At 34.0% G+C, this 16104-nt stretch overlaps 1 protein-coding gene across 3 annotated transcripts in view; it reads right to left on the bottom strand.

Moving 5' to 3' along the window:
• SYT14 (synaptotagmin 14) overlaps positions 1-16104 on the bottom strand; it is an 83267-nt gene that overhangs the window by 28974 nt on the left and 38189 nt on the right. For all 3 annotated transcript variants that reach the window (XM_021392267.1, XM_021392266.1, XM_021392265.1), the window contains 2 exons: positions 2785-3053; positions 399-848 (listed from right to left, as the gene is read on the bottom strand). In XM_021392267.1, the coding sequence (XP_021247942.1) occupies positions 399-848; positions 2785-3053 (719 nt within the window). The remainder of the gene's footprint in view (positions 1-398; positions 849-2784; positions 3054-16104) is intronic.

The following is a 16104-nucleotide window of genomic DNA, read 5'->3' on the forward strand; positions in this document are numbered from 1 at the left end:
AAATACATACTGAAACCAAGACTTAACTGCAACAGATGGAGGGCACTGACTAGAACGGCTTTTTAGCTTTTTTTTTTTTTTTAATTGAAGGTCTGTGAAGGGTAGAAGGGTAAAGATTATACTTATACATGTATATATATGTAATGTGCATTTATACATACATGCACCTATTTATAGACTGGAAAATTCTAAGTAATTAAAAAGAAAAATGCAGGCAGCTTTTGCAGGTGGAAAGTAAATGTACTTACAGGAGCTTTAAGGAAATTATCTTTGTGCTAATATGATGACTGCTGAAAAAAATCCAGTGAATGTGACGGCTATAAATATACATACCATTCTTACAAAATTCAGGACAATGTATATCACCGCATTCTTATTCTGCTTCATTTAATACTCACAGACAGACTGTAAGAAGGTTCCAATATCACTGGCACTGACATTTTCCCTTGAAGATTCAATTTTGTTAAGTGAAAAATCTTTTCTCCCACAATCCTCTCCTTTTTCATGCGACGTACACTGTAGAGTCTAAAGCGAACTGCATAATTCCCAATCATCTCAGACTCAACGTGATTAAATTTGAATGTCTCCGTGAAGACAGGGCACGGTCCCCGCTGGATGCTGGTTTTTGCTCTCTGTTTCTTTATGGGGAGAAGAACTAGGTGTACTTGCCACGAGCTTCCACCTGTCCTGCTGTATGTGGGAATGTCTGTGACAGCTGTCACTGTCACCAAAAGCTTCTGTTCCTGTGAGTCATAGTCAAAAGTCACATCCAGTGTGCCATATTTAGCTACTGGCTCAGGATCAAAAGGTTTAGGAAGCTGTGAAGATGATCCTCGAGCTGACATATCCTGAAGAAGAAAAAAAGCTTTTATTTATTTATTTATTGTATTCTATTATTAAATCTAGCATGGAAATATGTGGCTTTCTCTCAGCAATATGAAGTGACTATGATCTTTTTGTTTATTTCATAAACAAGGTAATTAAACACTGAAAGCCTGAAGAGATGCTGACTAGCATCCAAGAAAAAAATAAAATCAAAAGACTTTACCTGGCCAATACTGCCAAAAGCCAGGAGCCAATCAGACAAAGCTTGGATTAAATTAGGCAGTATTTATGATCTCTTCTTCTCTGCCCCACATGCTAAAATGCATACACATATGTTATGAGATATAATTACCTTACTTCCGTGCAAGTATACACACATTTTATGTTAACATTTTGTGGTACTTTAAGACCTGGCTGGCGATAGAGTGCATGGTGAAATGCCAGCAAAGACTATAGGAATTACAATACTTATCTGCAAATGCTGCTAAAAAATGTTCTATAGATGGGCCAAAAATTATCATGACTTTATTAGCATAATTTTACTAACACTGCATACAACACGACTGTTCTGAACACAGTTTCTGAACTTTCCATAAATAGCATCAGTCCTAAAACTACACTGTAAAATTAATTTTTAAAACTGTTTATAGACACTTTGAATTTTGAATAAAACATTGATCCACTATATTTTTAATACAGCAAGTTTGATAACGATGCTGTAACAATAGGTACAAGAGATTAGCATCCTGTGTATATAAGAAGTTATCCCGAATATGTAAAATAAACATATTTACTGTGTATTTTCATGTTATCAAAGATATGCTTGGTTATATAAATAGTTACTACATATAATATGGCCTTTTCAATCTAAAAACATTACATTCTTATTTTAAACTGGATGCTACTTAGCTATGAGAACTCATTCCTCTGAAAACCTCACTCTACAAGTTGCTGAGTGTCTATAAAAAATGTTGGTGGTATTCTCTTATTACATACACTTACACTATTGATTCGCATGACGCATAATAGGAAGAAAAAGAGTTAGATTTGCTGTAATTTATTATGGTTTGAGAATCGTATGTACACACTATGTCTTTCCCAGCACTGAAATTCACGCAGACTGTGGCCCTAGCTGACCATCAGACACATATAGGCAGCTATCTGCTGGAGGACCTTGCATCCATATAGATGGTGGGCCTTCCACCCTAGAATGCAACATCAACTTACCAAGAGGTTTACTAAGACAGAAACAGCTGCTGACACATCAGTACTGCTCCCTGACACACACTTCTGAACTTCAGATAAAATCAAAACAGAGATTTGTACCAAAAAAGCCTCTTCTGCACACTACAGCCAGCAGTAATGCACTTATCCATTACACACCAGTGCAGTAACTGGTTGTTAAAGACTTGTCAAGGACATGTCAATGACAGACTATTTCTTTGTAGTAATGATTAATAAATATCACTATAACTTAGAAAGGAAAAAGGGAAAATTAAGTTGTCTAAGTCTCTATTGTGTCATCAACAATTTTTTAAAAAGTCTTTGTAATTTTTTTACCGCCCACCGTTTAAAATATTTTACATTAATAAGTTGCTTCAGAATGTAAAGTGTTAATCCTTTCTTGTTTTTGTTTCTTTGGCTTTTATTTTAATTTAGGTTAGAAAAAATATCTGGAAGAATTTTTATTTCAGTCCTTAAAATGAGAAAGTTTCTGAGTGGTTCCAAAAATAATCCGCACTCTTTGGGAACTTGTTTGAAAGTTAAGACATCATAACAATAACTACAATTAAAAATCTGAAATTCTATTATTATATTTTCTGACAAACTATTTTTTTTCTTTTTCAAGGATAAGCTGTAACATCAGTGTTCAAATTTCTGTACACTATTTTTCAGGAAAAAAGTTCCAGAAAAGTTGCACTATATAACACTTCAGAACATTCAACCATTTTCACTTACCTCTGGACTAAGGACAGCTGTACTATCACTTGGTACATCCTCTTCATATCCTTTGTTATGGAAGCTTTCTATTTCATGTCCCGTGCTTCCCTCACTTGGACACTTATATGAACATCTTGGACTGTTGCTACACTGGGAAAATTCACATTTACTGTCTCCAACTTCAGAAGGTGTACATGATAGATGAGGAGAACCACTATCATCCTGATATGGAGGTGGCTGCAGTTCATCTAGTGGAGGCGTTCTTCTCATCCTCTGAATGCAGTTAGCTGAGAATAAGCGAAAATTCTTTACTTACTTTCTGATTGTTTACTGTTGAAATAGTTCTGTGGAAAATGGTAATTCCAAATATCTGGAAAGAGTATTTAAAATAGTCCTTTTTTACATTACAAATTAGATAAAAATACTACTGAAAAACATTCATTGAAAATGAAAGAAATGATCTCTCAAATGAAGGATGCAGGAAAAAGCAAAGTATTAAATATATAGTAAAAATGAACTGTGAAATTCATATATAAATAAATATAGCACAAATATGATATGGCAAAAAGTCCAAGTATGAATTCCTTAATGCTTACCTTGCAAAAACCTTTGGGTATCCTGAGTCACATTCTGCACAAGTGGGATGTGAACCAATTAAGGAAACAAAACACACTTCCTAAAGCCATGATATCTAACTTCTGATTACCTCCCATGCAGTTAATCAGCCAGGGAGACAGTAAATTAAAATCTGAGGACAAATAAGTTACTAACAAAGGCCGTCACAAGCCTTTTCACACAACTGAACTCTGCTCGCTTGCAAATTTAAGAAAAGAAGCAGTGTCTCAGAGACAGATTCTTCACTACTCATTAAGAATGGCTACACTGTAGAATACCCAGTGTTAAGAAGGTAGACACTGAGTCCAGCCACTGAAAATAGTGCCATGAGCAATCCGGTGCTTGGGGTGAATGCTTGATGCTCAACATCTTTGTTTTACACTTAGACTAGCTAGACAGATGGAACTGTGGCTATACGTGTCCTCAGAAAATCAACCCAGGATTCATGGCTATGGATACAGAAAGTTAATTCCAAATAATTTTCAATTTTCTGTCTTAGATTTTACTACACAGCATTACACAGAGATGGGAAAAGACAGTAAGATATGCAGTATCTGAAATGAAATTAATACCAAGGATAGGTAAAACATGTATCACATTTTGCTTATGTCAGCTATAGAAGTTTTAATGAAGATTTCAATACCCCCCACATGTAGGAATAACTTACGCAAAAAAACTTCAAAGCAACAATATTTTCTGGTGTCAGACATATCACTTTCATATGTAGGAAAATCTACCAAAAAGGAAGCTAACAGAAGTTTGAACTTTAGAATGACATAAGACTTGATTTCAGATTCAAATAAGACAGAAAATGCTTTTCTTTCCCATTTTACAAAGGTGGCACATTTTAGTTTCATCATCACTTTTTTGCATACAGAATTGCCCTGCCTGTGTTCTAAATTCTCATCAAGTATACAACCCTTTAATTGTTTCAGCGGTAACTACCAGCAGTTCAACATATCAACTAGACAAACTATGCTTAAGAGTTAGAGAGTCAGCCTTACCTGAAACAATGTTGGAAGTATAATAATGTGGTGCTCTCAGGCAATGAAAAGTGAAAGGCTCCCTTTTTTATCTTTTCCATTGGAAGTCTGGACTACACCCATCTGAGCATGCAGAAACACTTCACAGCTTCTGGGGCTTGATGGATGCCCAAACCATCAGGCACATTGGTGTGCATTGTTCAAGGGAAGCAAACCCAGACATGCTGGCTAGAAGGAAGCCACAGTTCACTGCAGATCTCCAAAGCTGTGATAGCACAGCTTATTATGGAGCACATCTACTGCACACATTTTTCTCTGGCCTCAAAGAACATCTCTTTTGGGGAATGCAGAGTTCTTCTCTATTCACTGGGCTCCTAGTGAACTTTTCCGAACTTTAGATAAGACAAATTAATGAAAACAATGCAAAGTGCTCCTACCAAATGATCGTGCTATCAGGAATCCTCTCCCCTGATGAACACGTCAGAGGTAGCCTACCATTCAGAGCAATCCCAAGTTACTGTCACAGCATTCACGCAAAAGGTACTCTGCTGTTAGTTAGCTCTGTGCTCCTGAAACCTCAAGCCCCACAGAGCAGGAAATGAAAAATGAGCAGGCAGAGAATCCTACACTCAAACTGCAGTCATCAATCCAGCAAAATCAGAAAAATCCAATTGCAAAATGTGAAGGGATGCTGGGCAGCCCTTTTTGGGGAGATTAAACTGCTTGGGCCTGTAAAATTAGCTAAACATCATTTCAGAATATAAACTGATATTTTAGCGATAATAAAACAATAAATACCCTTTGACTTTCTATACCATGAAAAAAGGACTTCTAATTACTTACTTAAATATTTAATCAAATTTAGAGCAAAAGAATTCCTGCTCATAGTTACTAAAAGGCAACAGCCTTAAAAAGACAGTAAATACCACAACTCAATTTAATCCTTTTTTACTTGGAGTCTCATCTGCAAAGACATTTTAACTCCCAGCTTTTCTGTAACCTAAAGAAATGAAAGTGTGTCTGGATAACTATCAACACCATTATTGTCTTACACGAGTAAACAAATGGCTGTATAACTCACTTTTTTTTTTTTTTTCACTTTGATGAACTCCATTATATGCCCCTATGGGAAAACTGCATGGGCTGCATGACAGAAAAGGTACTTTAAGCAGAGAGGAACTGAAGAAAAGCAGAAATATTAACCAGCTGTGATTTTAAAACCTCTGAAAAGCAGAAACCCTGGGGCAGATTTTATCTACATATTGTAGAAAGTTTATTTACTAAACAAAAATAACGTATAAGTTCTTGAAAATAAATAAATAAATAAATGAAATCCAATACCAGCTTTATAAATCTAAGGACACCTCTGTCACAACAAGCATAAACTGTTTCTGCAGAAAAGGCTTCTCCAAAGTTAGTTTTAAAATGCCCTTTAATTGAACAAGTCTTATTTAAAATTAATTTTCCCCTCCCTGCATTAAATGTTTCACTAAAATTATGATATCATGTTACAGCTCTCTGAAAATGCTTAATAACATGATTATGAATGATAACAAAGATGAATGATATCACAGACAGAAGAGAATTCAGCAAAACTGAATGCCTGACACTGGGTATTTTCCTTAAAAAATTACATAGAATTAGCAACTATAATAATCAAACATTCAACAATATCTTGAATACATATCAAAGTTTAAAATAAGAAAACAGTGCAAATGCCTGCTGGTCTATCCCTAATTGTATTGGAGAAAGATGTTTGCAGCTCAAAAGAAAGTATGTCCTGAAGCGTTTGTATCTTTACTTACAGAATCACTGCTTTAAATATATATGGTATTTTTATTTTAAGGTGCGTATTTATACACTGTTATATTTGCCCTTAATTGTACACACAGAGGAAGAATGCCTTCCAAAGACCACTGAATGTGGCTAACAGCATTTGCTGAAGAGTTATTCTTAAGCAAATGGTTATAGTGAAAACCTAAAATTAATTGGAGCATCTTTTCTATGCAAGATTAACGAGATACTTTCTGCCCTCAAATCAGGTAGAAAATAAAATTGTGCCAATTCACAGAGTGTAAGCACATTAAATTATCATATCAATTTGGACTAATCAGTGGAAAAAAAAAAAAAACCAACAGCAAATGTATATATCCTAATCCTGCAATAAAGGAATAATCACAGAGAAATATTGTCAGACTTAGCTAGAGGTTCCTCCTAGCCAGGAAATGCCAGAACAGAGAAAAGACAAAAAGAAACGTACAGGATAAAAGATCTCACAACCAGTTTTTACCCCAAATATGTAGGTCGCTCCAAAAGTAACGCCTCCTATTTATTTCTATGGAAACAACAACAGCTACAAAGAGCACAATAACACTATTTGATAAAGCAAATTCTCAGCTACAAAACAATACTTTTCAACCACCAGTAGCTATGCATTTTTGCCAATGCTGAAACAAGAGCCTCTATGCTGTGCCTGTAAAAATCTGCACCAGCAGAGGTGACCCGTCATTTCACAGATGCTATGACGGCGTCATTGCTAGGAAAATGTTGGCCATGCAGTTCATCTTTCATTGGCCCACACAGACAGAAGTCAGAAGGCACTAAAACTGGACTATATGGTGGGTGTGGTAGGACAGTTCAGCCAAAATTGGCAATGTGCTCCACAGCCTTCAAACTGGTATGAGGCCTGGCATTATCATGTTGCGAGAGAAAAGTTTTGTTCCCTGGCCTGAATCTGGAAGTTTGAGCCTTCTGTCTAGTCAACAACCCTGGTGGTCAGAGTTCTTGCTTTGTCTTGGTTCCAGGATATCCGGAAGGGTTATTCCTTTCCTGTCCCAAAGATAGTGCACACCACTTTACTCACTGAGGGCTGCATCCTGAACTTACTTAACGTTGCCACAATCATTTCCATTGCACTGACACCAATATTCAGCTCTGCACACAGTTCTCTGGTCATAATTTGCCGATTCGCACAGGTAAGTTTGTCAAGATGCTCTTCATTTTGTGATTAATCTCCTTTTCCAAGTCCCTTTACATGGGACTGACTGAGAGTCAAGGGGACATGATCCATTTCTTGCATCAGTTTCAAGAGACTGTCAATAAATCTGTTTCAACGACTACACTCTTGAGTATGCTTAAGTATCACTAGAACATACAATTTATAACTATGAGAAAACATACAGACATTTTCAGAGTCATTTTTCCAAGTGGAATCACAGTTTAAAGATGCATGAACTTACTATATGAAATGCTTTCCCCTTAGGTTTTCGGATTTTATTTGATCTTTCTACTCCCAGTTATCCTCAATGTCCTGGTCCCTTATGGACCACACTAGGCTGTACAACATTTTACCATGAAGCTGGTGATGTTCCTTTCCATGTTTACAATGTTTAGACATTGCTATCTTCATTAATTTTCCCAAAAGTTGTCACTAAAAGCAACAGAAACTAAGCTTTCTTTAGCCCATGTTTCCTGAGTAATTCCAAGAATTTCTATCTCAACATAGAGAAAAAGCAATTATCCCTGTGGTGGTAATTCCCTTGTCTCACAAGCAATAATTACCTTCACTTTTGTAACGCTGAGTTTCTCATATATATCACTCTTTTAAATATTCATGCTATCTCAGAAGGCAGCATTATCACAAAAATTCTTTTGGAATCTGGTTTCTAGTTCCTTTTAAACAAATAATTGTGATATAAATTAATAATTTTGCAAGTCATATTTTGAAATTACCATCAGTATCTTCGTACCGAAACATTATCTTTTCTTCCTATATCTCTAGATACACTTCAAAATATTTTTTTTTGTCTAAGAAATTCCAAGTTTTCAAGCCTTCAAGGGGTTCTATGTAAATGTTAAAACAATTTAAATAAAACATAAAATGAAATACTTGGTTAAAAATTAAAGAAACCTTTCTTATTCTGAATGATTAAATACCCTTAGAGATTTCCGACATGCAGCACAGACAGTCCAAATGGAATTTTCACGTTTGAACTTTTTTACCATGCGAAGTATTACACTGACTGAATTACTCCATGTTACAAGCAGTATAAAATCCAAACATTAAATACTGAATGAAACCTTGGGGCTCTCCTTCCTTTAAAATGAAGCTTACATGCATTTTTATGAGGAAAAAAACGTGTTCCACAACAACAACAAAAAAACAACTATATTTCTATTCCAAAAGAGTTATGGCAAAAGTCTTGCTTAATGAAATAAAGGGAATACAGGATTGGTATAGAACAATTACAGGCAATGGGCAAAGTCTTTTATCAGCTTTCTTCTTCTATTTGCCATATTTTAGACTTCTATTCATAGAACTATTGCCTTAATCAAGCAATTCATTCAAAAACAAGAAAGGTAATCACATAGTTTTGTCTTGTTTCAAAGTTTTCCTTTGTTTCCTAATATTTAGAAAATTTACAAACCCTGTGAGCTTGATCTCAGACTCATGGAAGTTAAAACAGTGTTTATAGACATATAGTTCTTCAAGATACTTTCAAGTTTCTTCTTCAAGGAGAGGTCTAAGATGAGCAGAAGCTACAGATACTTGCATAGCAATTTCTGGGTTTTTTTTTTTATTTTATTTTTTATTTGTCTGTTTACATTATGAGACTGCAGAACTACAGCTTGGTTTGTTTATTGACAAAAAGAATTTACTTTTTTTTGCAGTTACTGGACTACTGATTTATGAGATAGTCCACCAGACAAGAAGAAATATTCCTTCTATAATAGAGATTACAGGAAAGTGATACACTGCTGAAGAATTCCAAGCTCTTTCCAAAATTAGCCTAAATTAGAACATTTAACTACAAAAGCATTATTAAAACATTATAGTGAACTAACTGTCAAAGAAATTCTTTTATTTCCTTCCCAAATATTTTGGTTGTCTTTCAATGAAAATTATATATTAGCATTCTTTGAATTCATTTTCTTACAATTTAACTATCATTCTCCAATTTCTTTTACTGTATTTTTTTTTATTTGAATAGAAAATAGTTCAATCCAGTTCTTTCTGAACAGCTATCCAAAATATACCTAAAGACTGTGTAAACTATTGGTTCAACATGTTACTCTCACGTTGATGTAAATATAAATAAATCTGATCAAACTTTCCCAAAGATGGTTTTTTTTTTTTTTTTATCATTTAGAAAGAGGCTGCAAGAACTCTGCTTTTCTGAGGCTATATCCAACTCTGCTGCTTCAAAAAAGCTTTACAATCTTAAATAAATGAAAACGTAAAATTGCCTGCCTTCCCTTCCACAATTATACTTCTCAGGTGAAGTACTGGTAATAACTATGTTCATTATACTTCCTAGACAGAAAAAACTTTGTTTAATTTAGATGCTGGTTTCACTTTACCTGTTTTTTATAAGCAGCCTACTTTTTACACTACTCTTCTGATTACTATGTTAGCTAGCTTACTAAAAGAACAGATATTCCTCTGCACTTCTGTTTACTGTTATTTTTTTCCAAATTAGCAAAATTACCACTCTCAGAAAGTGAAATTAAATTCATTAAGACTTCCTCCTTTTTCTTTTAAAATACGTTAGAAGTCATGCTTGCCAAAGGTGATTGACAATCACCTTTGAAATCTTAAGAATGTCTTGGTGACAAGGAAACGTCTTTCATCATCTCTCTGGAACCTTACCCAAATTCAGCTTTCCAGCATTTGCAGATGCTGAAGAGAGAATTTTGAGTTTAACAGGTAAAATCTCAGAAGAATCTAAATTCTGTAAATGATTCTCAACGAGAACTTCCACTTCTGACCAGTCTGCGTACTGTAGTAGCTGGATGGGCACTGTAGAAAATCTTTTCCTGTTATTGCTATACTTCAGTTGAGTACATTTTCCACTTCAAATTACAGTTCAAAGTCCAGTCTAGTTTAATACTACTACACATGCAATACATGAGCTGTGTAGCAGGATGAAGGGTGGGGAAGGTGAAAAAGACACTACTGAGATCTAAAAATCAAATCCCAGTAAAATATAATACTCAGCTAATGTTCTGGTAATGTTCTGCTTCTTGTTGTATTTGGTCTCAAATAAAGAAAAAAAGTATGTTTAGAAAGCAAGATACATCATATGTATTGTGCTCTTGAACTTTTTAATACTTTTGGTTTAATTGGTTTATTTTTAATACTATTTGGTTATTATTATTGGTACATCTATTTTTGATTTAACATAAAGTACAAAAGTTTCCAAATGTTACCAGAAAAGACCTCTAAGTTCACGGTAATTACTAATTTGATAGTATTAGATCCATGTAGAAGTATACAGAGCACTTAAACATGTTCCGAAATCATCAGAATTCCACCATTTTTTCCTACTTTTAGTTTAAATAAGACACAGCTACTACCTTCAGCAAGAACTATTACTACAGCTTAAAATAACTTCCCTTTAAAAAAAAAAAGTTTCACCTTAGTAACCCCATTCTGTAATCCTTTTCCAAAAATTCTGTAGAGTTTCCATGTGTTTTATCTCCCTCTTTAGTTGTATTTATTGCTACCTCAATTGGTTAAAATGAATCAGAAAAGACATTTTCAATCAAGAACTGCTTCCAGTATAAGAACACAAAGCTGTCTTTAACTTCTTTGTGTTAATTTCATAGCAATTTTGAGAGCAAATAATACTCAACAAATAATAGAAATAATGCTGGCATGGGACACTAACACAGAGCAGCACTACAATAATTTTGCATGAACTACTTCAGTAGAGCATGTGTAACATTTTCTGCCCAATCATTTAAGTTACTTATATGATGCTGATTTAGGTATCTCATAACTGCTGATATATACAAATATTATGGTGAAATAGTAGAAGTTAATGTGTTCGGCATTTTACAGATAGAGAACTGAAGTACAGATTTAAAGGAGAGGCAATAAAGATTGTTGTGAATATAGCTCTGAAGTGCTCATAATCACACAGAAACCTTTCAAGGAAGTGTAGAATTAAAACCAAGTCTTTGAAATCTAGCACCCAAGCTGTTTCTTCCAGTTTTTGTTCATTTTTACTTAAATCCTTCTAAATTATTATTAACCTAAGAATACAAATGAATTAACACCAGAATCACATAAACCTCCAAACCACTAGGCAGAGACCTAATCCCACAGAATTTTCCATTATCATCAGCTTTGCATTGAAAGAGAAGGAATAGAAAATAAAGAAAAAATATTAGTGTGGGAAAAAACAAGAGAGGAAAAAAAAGGCAAAAAGAGAAAGTAAGCACAACGACTCAGAGAAAGTGACAGCCTGTTAGTAAATCAGCAAAGGGATGAGGAGAAATAAAGAGAGAGAAGTTTACTAGATCTGTACAGAAAATGAGAAAGAGTGCAAACAGCCAGGAAAAAAAAAAAAAACCAGAAAAGATGCAAGCAGGAAGGAAAATTACTAACACAGAAAACAACAAAACAAAAAATGACAGAGAAAGAAAGGTGAAAGAAAAGGAAAATAAAACAACACACGACATGCAAAGAACTGGTTCAGATCTGAGAAAAAATGAATGTCAACAGAGTAAAGAGATAAAAGAGAAATCTGAGAAGCTGATGGGTGGGAATATCCATATTTCTATGCGATAATCTACACAACCTAGAGAACATGGTTAGCTATATTTTAGGATAAGAAAGATGCTTCTAAGAATAGGCTTTCATTTTATATTTATATTTTATAATTATTATCATTTATTTTTCCTTATGAGCAGGAGACGGTGGTAATTGTTTGTTCCGATCTTGAGATTCCAAAGGAGCTCAGTTTCTCTTGTCAGTTCAGGTACTTTTTTTCCTCTTCTTTCCTTGACATACCAGCTCAGTGACTTCCCTTAGTAAAATGAACTGTATTTCCTACAGTAATTAGAGTATTCCTGTAAAACCAATTCTAAAAAAAATCAGAAATTTATTTTGAAATAGATCCCATAACTTTACCAAATAAAAAGCAGTCAGAAGCCATGTGCCAGAAAAAGAAAGGAGAAATAGACAAAGTAAAATCACAGAAAATGGATAAGCTTTCAAACGAAGATACCTTTCTTTCATGCATCCAGTAAGAAGATGCACAGAAAAAGCACAGATTAAGCAACAGGGAACCTGTGAGTTTGTTCCACTTGGTCCAGCAAACCCTCAAAGAAGTTCCTCAGTGCACACAGAAACATGATTACACAAAACTAAATTTCTTGCACTTCTTTGCAGTGCCTCTAGAACTCCTACTGTCACAGATGAGTTGGTTTACTAGGCTAACCAGTAATATATGATGTGATTGTTGCTATGCTTCCATAGTTGCAATATAACTCACAAAACAGGTATTTTTCTGAGTTTTGAGAACACTAGGTGAATGTGTGTCTTGCTGGTGAAGATATTTTCATTCAGTCATAGGTACAAGTCACAAGATCTATGTTTATGAGGGTCAGAGAACAGTAGCTAAGCTGCATACTGCAGCATACATAAGGTCTATGTAATGATGCTTCAGCCCTCACCAAACAGTAGGAGATTAATTGCTCTGTCCTGTCATCCACCCAAAGAAACAATCATGCTAAACAACAGACCACAGTACAGCATATCATTATCAAACCAATTTCCAAAACACTAACTGGAAAAATGTTTGTCATGAAGATTGTTCTAGACTTAAAAATGTTAAACGCATTAAGCTGTGTTACAGAATAAAAACATGCATATCCAACAAAAAATTGTTTCTCATGAACCTTTCTTTTATTAGTAAAAAAATTATATACTTAATCTGAAATTACAGTTTAATTTTGCTTGTTGAATAAGAGACTTAAAGGTAGTAGCAGGAGTTAATTAGCAATCAAAGTCTGACATCTACAGCTGCAAAATGTTTGTATGATAATTTCAAAATTGAAAATGATTTATTTCTCTCTACATGAAATTAGTGTACACTCATTATAAAGTCTGTGATTACCTTGAAAAGTACTACTGGAACATTTCAGTATCTTTGCTACAGGATTAGAAAGTATACAACATATGTCTCAAGAACTACTATCATTCTACCTGTTTGCATAATTTGGTGTCAGCATGGTCTTTAGATCACCGCAACTGAAAACATAGACAGCAGAATGATATTTAACATGATTCACAACAAGAATGCTATTTCTGTGGGGTTTTTTCTTAATTGTTTTCTTTAATCTCAGCACTAAGACTTAGTAAGACTACATTTTTAAGCGATATATAAAACTAGTATATGCAACTGATACATGTATGCTCTGCAACAAAGAAAACTCTCATTAAATATAAGAGAAAAAAAAAAACCTAGGAATTAGAATGGTTATAGATTGGAAGAGGTTACCCAGAGTCTGTGTTATCTTCTGCCTTGAAGGTTTTAAAAGCTCTGCTAGCTAGAGCCTGAAATTAGCTGCTCTCTTTCAATCAGGAGATCAGACCAGATGATCCCTATGGGTCTTTTTCAACCTATGATTCATTGATTCTACAGTGTATGTTCTACAACATGTGGGGATCAAGAATGGTTCCCATCCTTGGTTATATACTATGGAATTATCTCAAATGCATTAAGTCCTTTCTGTAATACAGTAGTTTAAGAATTTACAAGTAAATATATTGTCTTTTACATATAGCTCTCTCTATATATGATAAACTAATTACACTGCTGCATTCTGGTTTATTAAATAAAAACATCTCACCAGCATAACCTTTCATTGTTTAATAAAATAAAAATATAAAAAACAAAACAAGAAGCAAAATAAATTTAGAACACTTAGTTAATTAGTAAAGTTCTACTGCAGTACACCTTGCAGCTAACTGGTTGTAGACGCTTCTGTATCACTGAAATTTATACTTTGATAAAATGAACATGAAAACATACAGGTTTTAGGTAAAAGCCACCACCAACAAAAAACCTAGAAACTATATGTGTGCCTAACATTTTTGTCAAACACATACTTGTAAACACAAATATATATGTAGACACATCCCAAGACCACGTATTAATAACTGGAAAAATGTAACATTCATGAAATACTAAATGTAATTAAGATTACACTGAGAAAGTAATATCCATAACAAAATGCTGATGTTAGACTGAAAATATTGACCTTTATTACTTATCAAGTGAAAAAGCCTTAATTTGCCTGTTATTTGAACTTTAACAATAAGTATAACTTAGATGGCAGAAAGGAAGAAAAACAGCATTTGCTATCTCTTTGCATTAACATTTTGACCAGTCAACAATTCCGCAGTGATGAAATGTGCAGATTGATTCAAAGTAAGATAAGGCTATTTAAATAACTCAAAATAAGAAATGGGTATTGAAACATTAGAATTTTGATAAGCGATCACAGCTGCACTAGAATTAGTTTCTATAGCAACAGAGGAAATAATGTGAAGAATTGCACTGCAATGCAAGATGGATTCCTTACAAACACTGCTGTTCAGATAGAAAACTTTAAAATTATTCACTGTATTAAAATATTTCTATTAAAATGGTTATTCAAACATCCTATACCATGTACTTTGTTCTATTTTGGTTCTCCAGGATTCAATTCTAGTGCATTTATTCAAGTTTTAGATTACATTTTCACACTTCTCTTCTATTGCTTACCTTCCTATTTTAAAATTAATTAAAGAGAGTTATTCTGGAAAATACTGTATCTTCGATCTCAAACTAAACTGCATTTTCAATCTTTTTTTTAATTATTATTCCTACACAGAAGCACTCATTACGTTTATTTTTTCCAGTGGTACACTTGTAAAACATTACAGAATGCATTGCGCATGCTATTCATAAGACGCTTCATATCTGCCACAAGAATTAATATCACTATGGAACTTTTAAAACTTGTAGGCATATGAGACTTGCATGGGCTTTTATCAACGTGCACTCTCGTGTCCTAAGCATCATTAAGAAACCATAGCAAATCTATTAGTATTCATGGATTGAGTACCCATAAGACGGTAAGATAAAAGCCTTTCAGTTGAGCACATCTTTAGATTTCAAATGTTGCTCATTTCTAGCACTAAGAATTATTGTTTCATTACATCATCTCTGAGTCTAGCTATTTTTAGCAACTAATTAAAAGCACATGCATGAACCTTTTTTTTTTTTGTATTTTGCCCTTATAATGAGACCTATTACTCTGGCTTATTCTATCCCTTTGAGTTCAAAAGTATCTTTCGAGTTACCATGGATACAAGTGATATGCTTTCTCCCATAACTGCTTTGTGTGCCTTATCAAACACCAGAAAACTGACACGGTAGGAATCAGAGCCATCTATACAGGATGAACATCAAACCTCTTGGAAGTGTTCCTTCTCCCCTTCCTCTCAGAAAATTGAGGTATACCATACACAATGCTTGTAATGAAATAAAGTGGCAGGCTCTTTTCTATCAAGGAAACCAAAATGAAAAGACGCAGACACAAAACATTCTAATCGGAATCAATTCTGGAACAGCATTAAAGTGAAAATATGAGTACACAGACTAATTCCAAGTTTGCTATTTATTTTGAGTTAACAGAGTTTAAGTATTTTTAAATCAATATATCCACTGAAAATGTAAAATGTTGCCAATTTCAGCAAGTATTTCTTAAAAGAATTGCAGAAACATTGTATGCAACCCTGAGATTATGCATAAACTTAAGTAAATATAACTTCCTTAACTAGAAATTGTTTGGCCTCTTTATTTCAATTTATTATGGGCATTTTCAAATGGAAATTGCATTCCAATAAGCTGGGAATAATTTCTAATAATAGTCAGCGAATAAGGCAGCTGTTAGTAAACTT

Source organism: Numida meleagris, chromosome 3, assembly GCF_002078875.1.
Source record: "Numida meleagris isolate 19003 breed g44 Domestic line chromosome 3, NumMel1.0, whole genome shotgun sequence".
NCBI lineage: Eukaryota > Metazoa > Chordata > Aves > Galliformes > Numididae > Numida > Numida meleagris.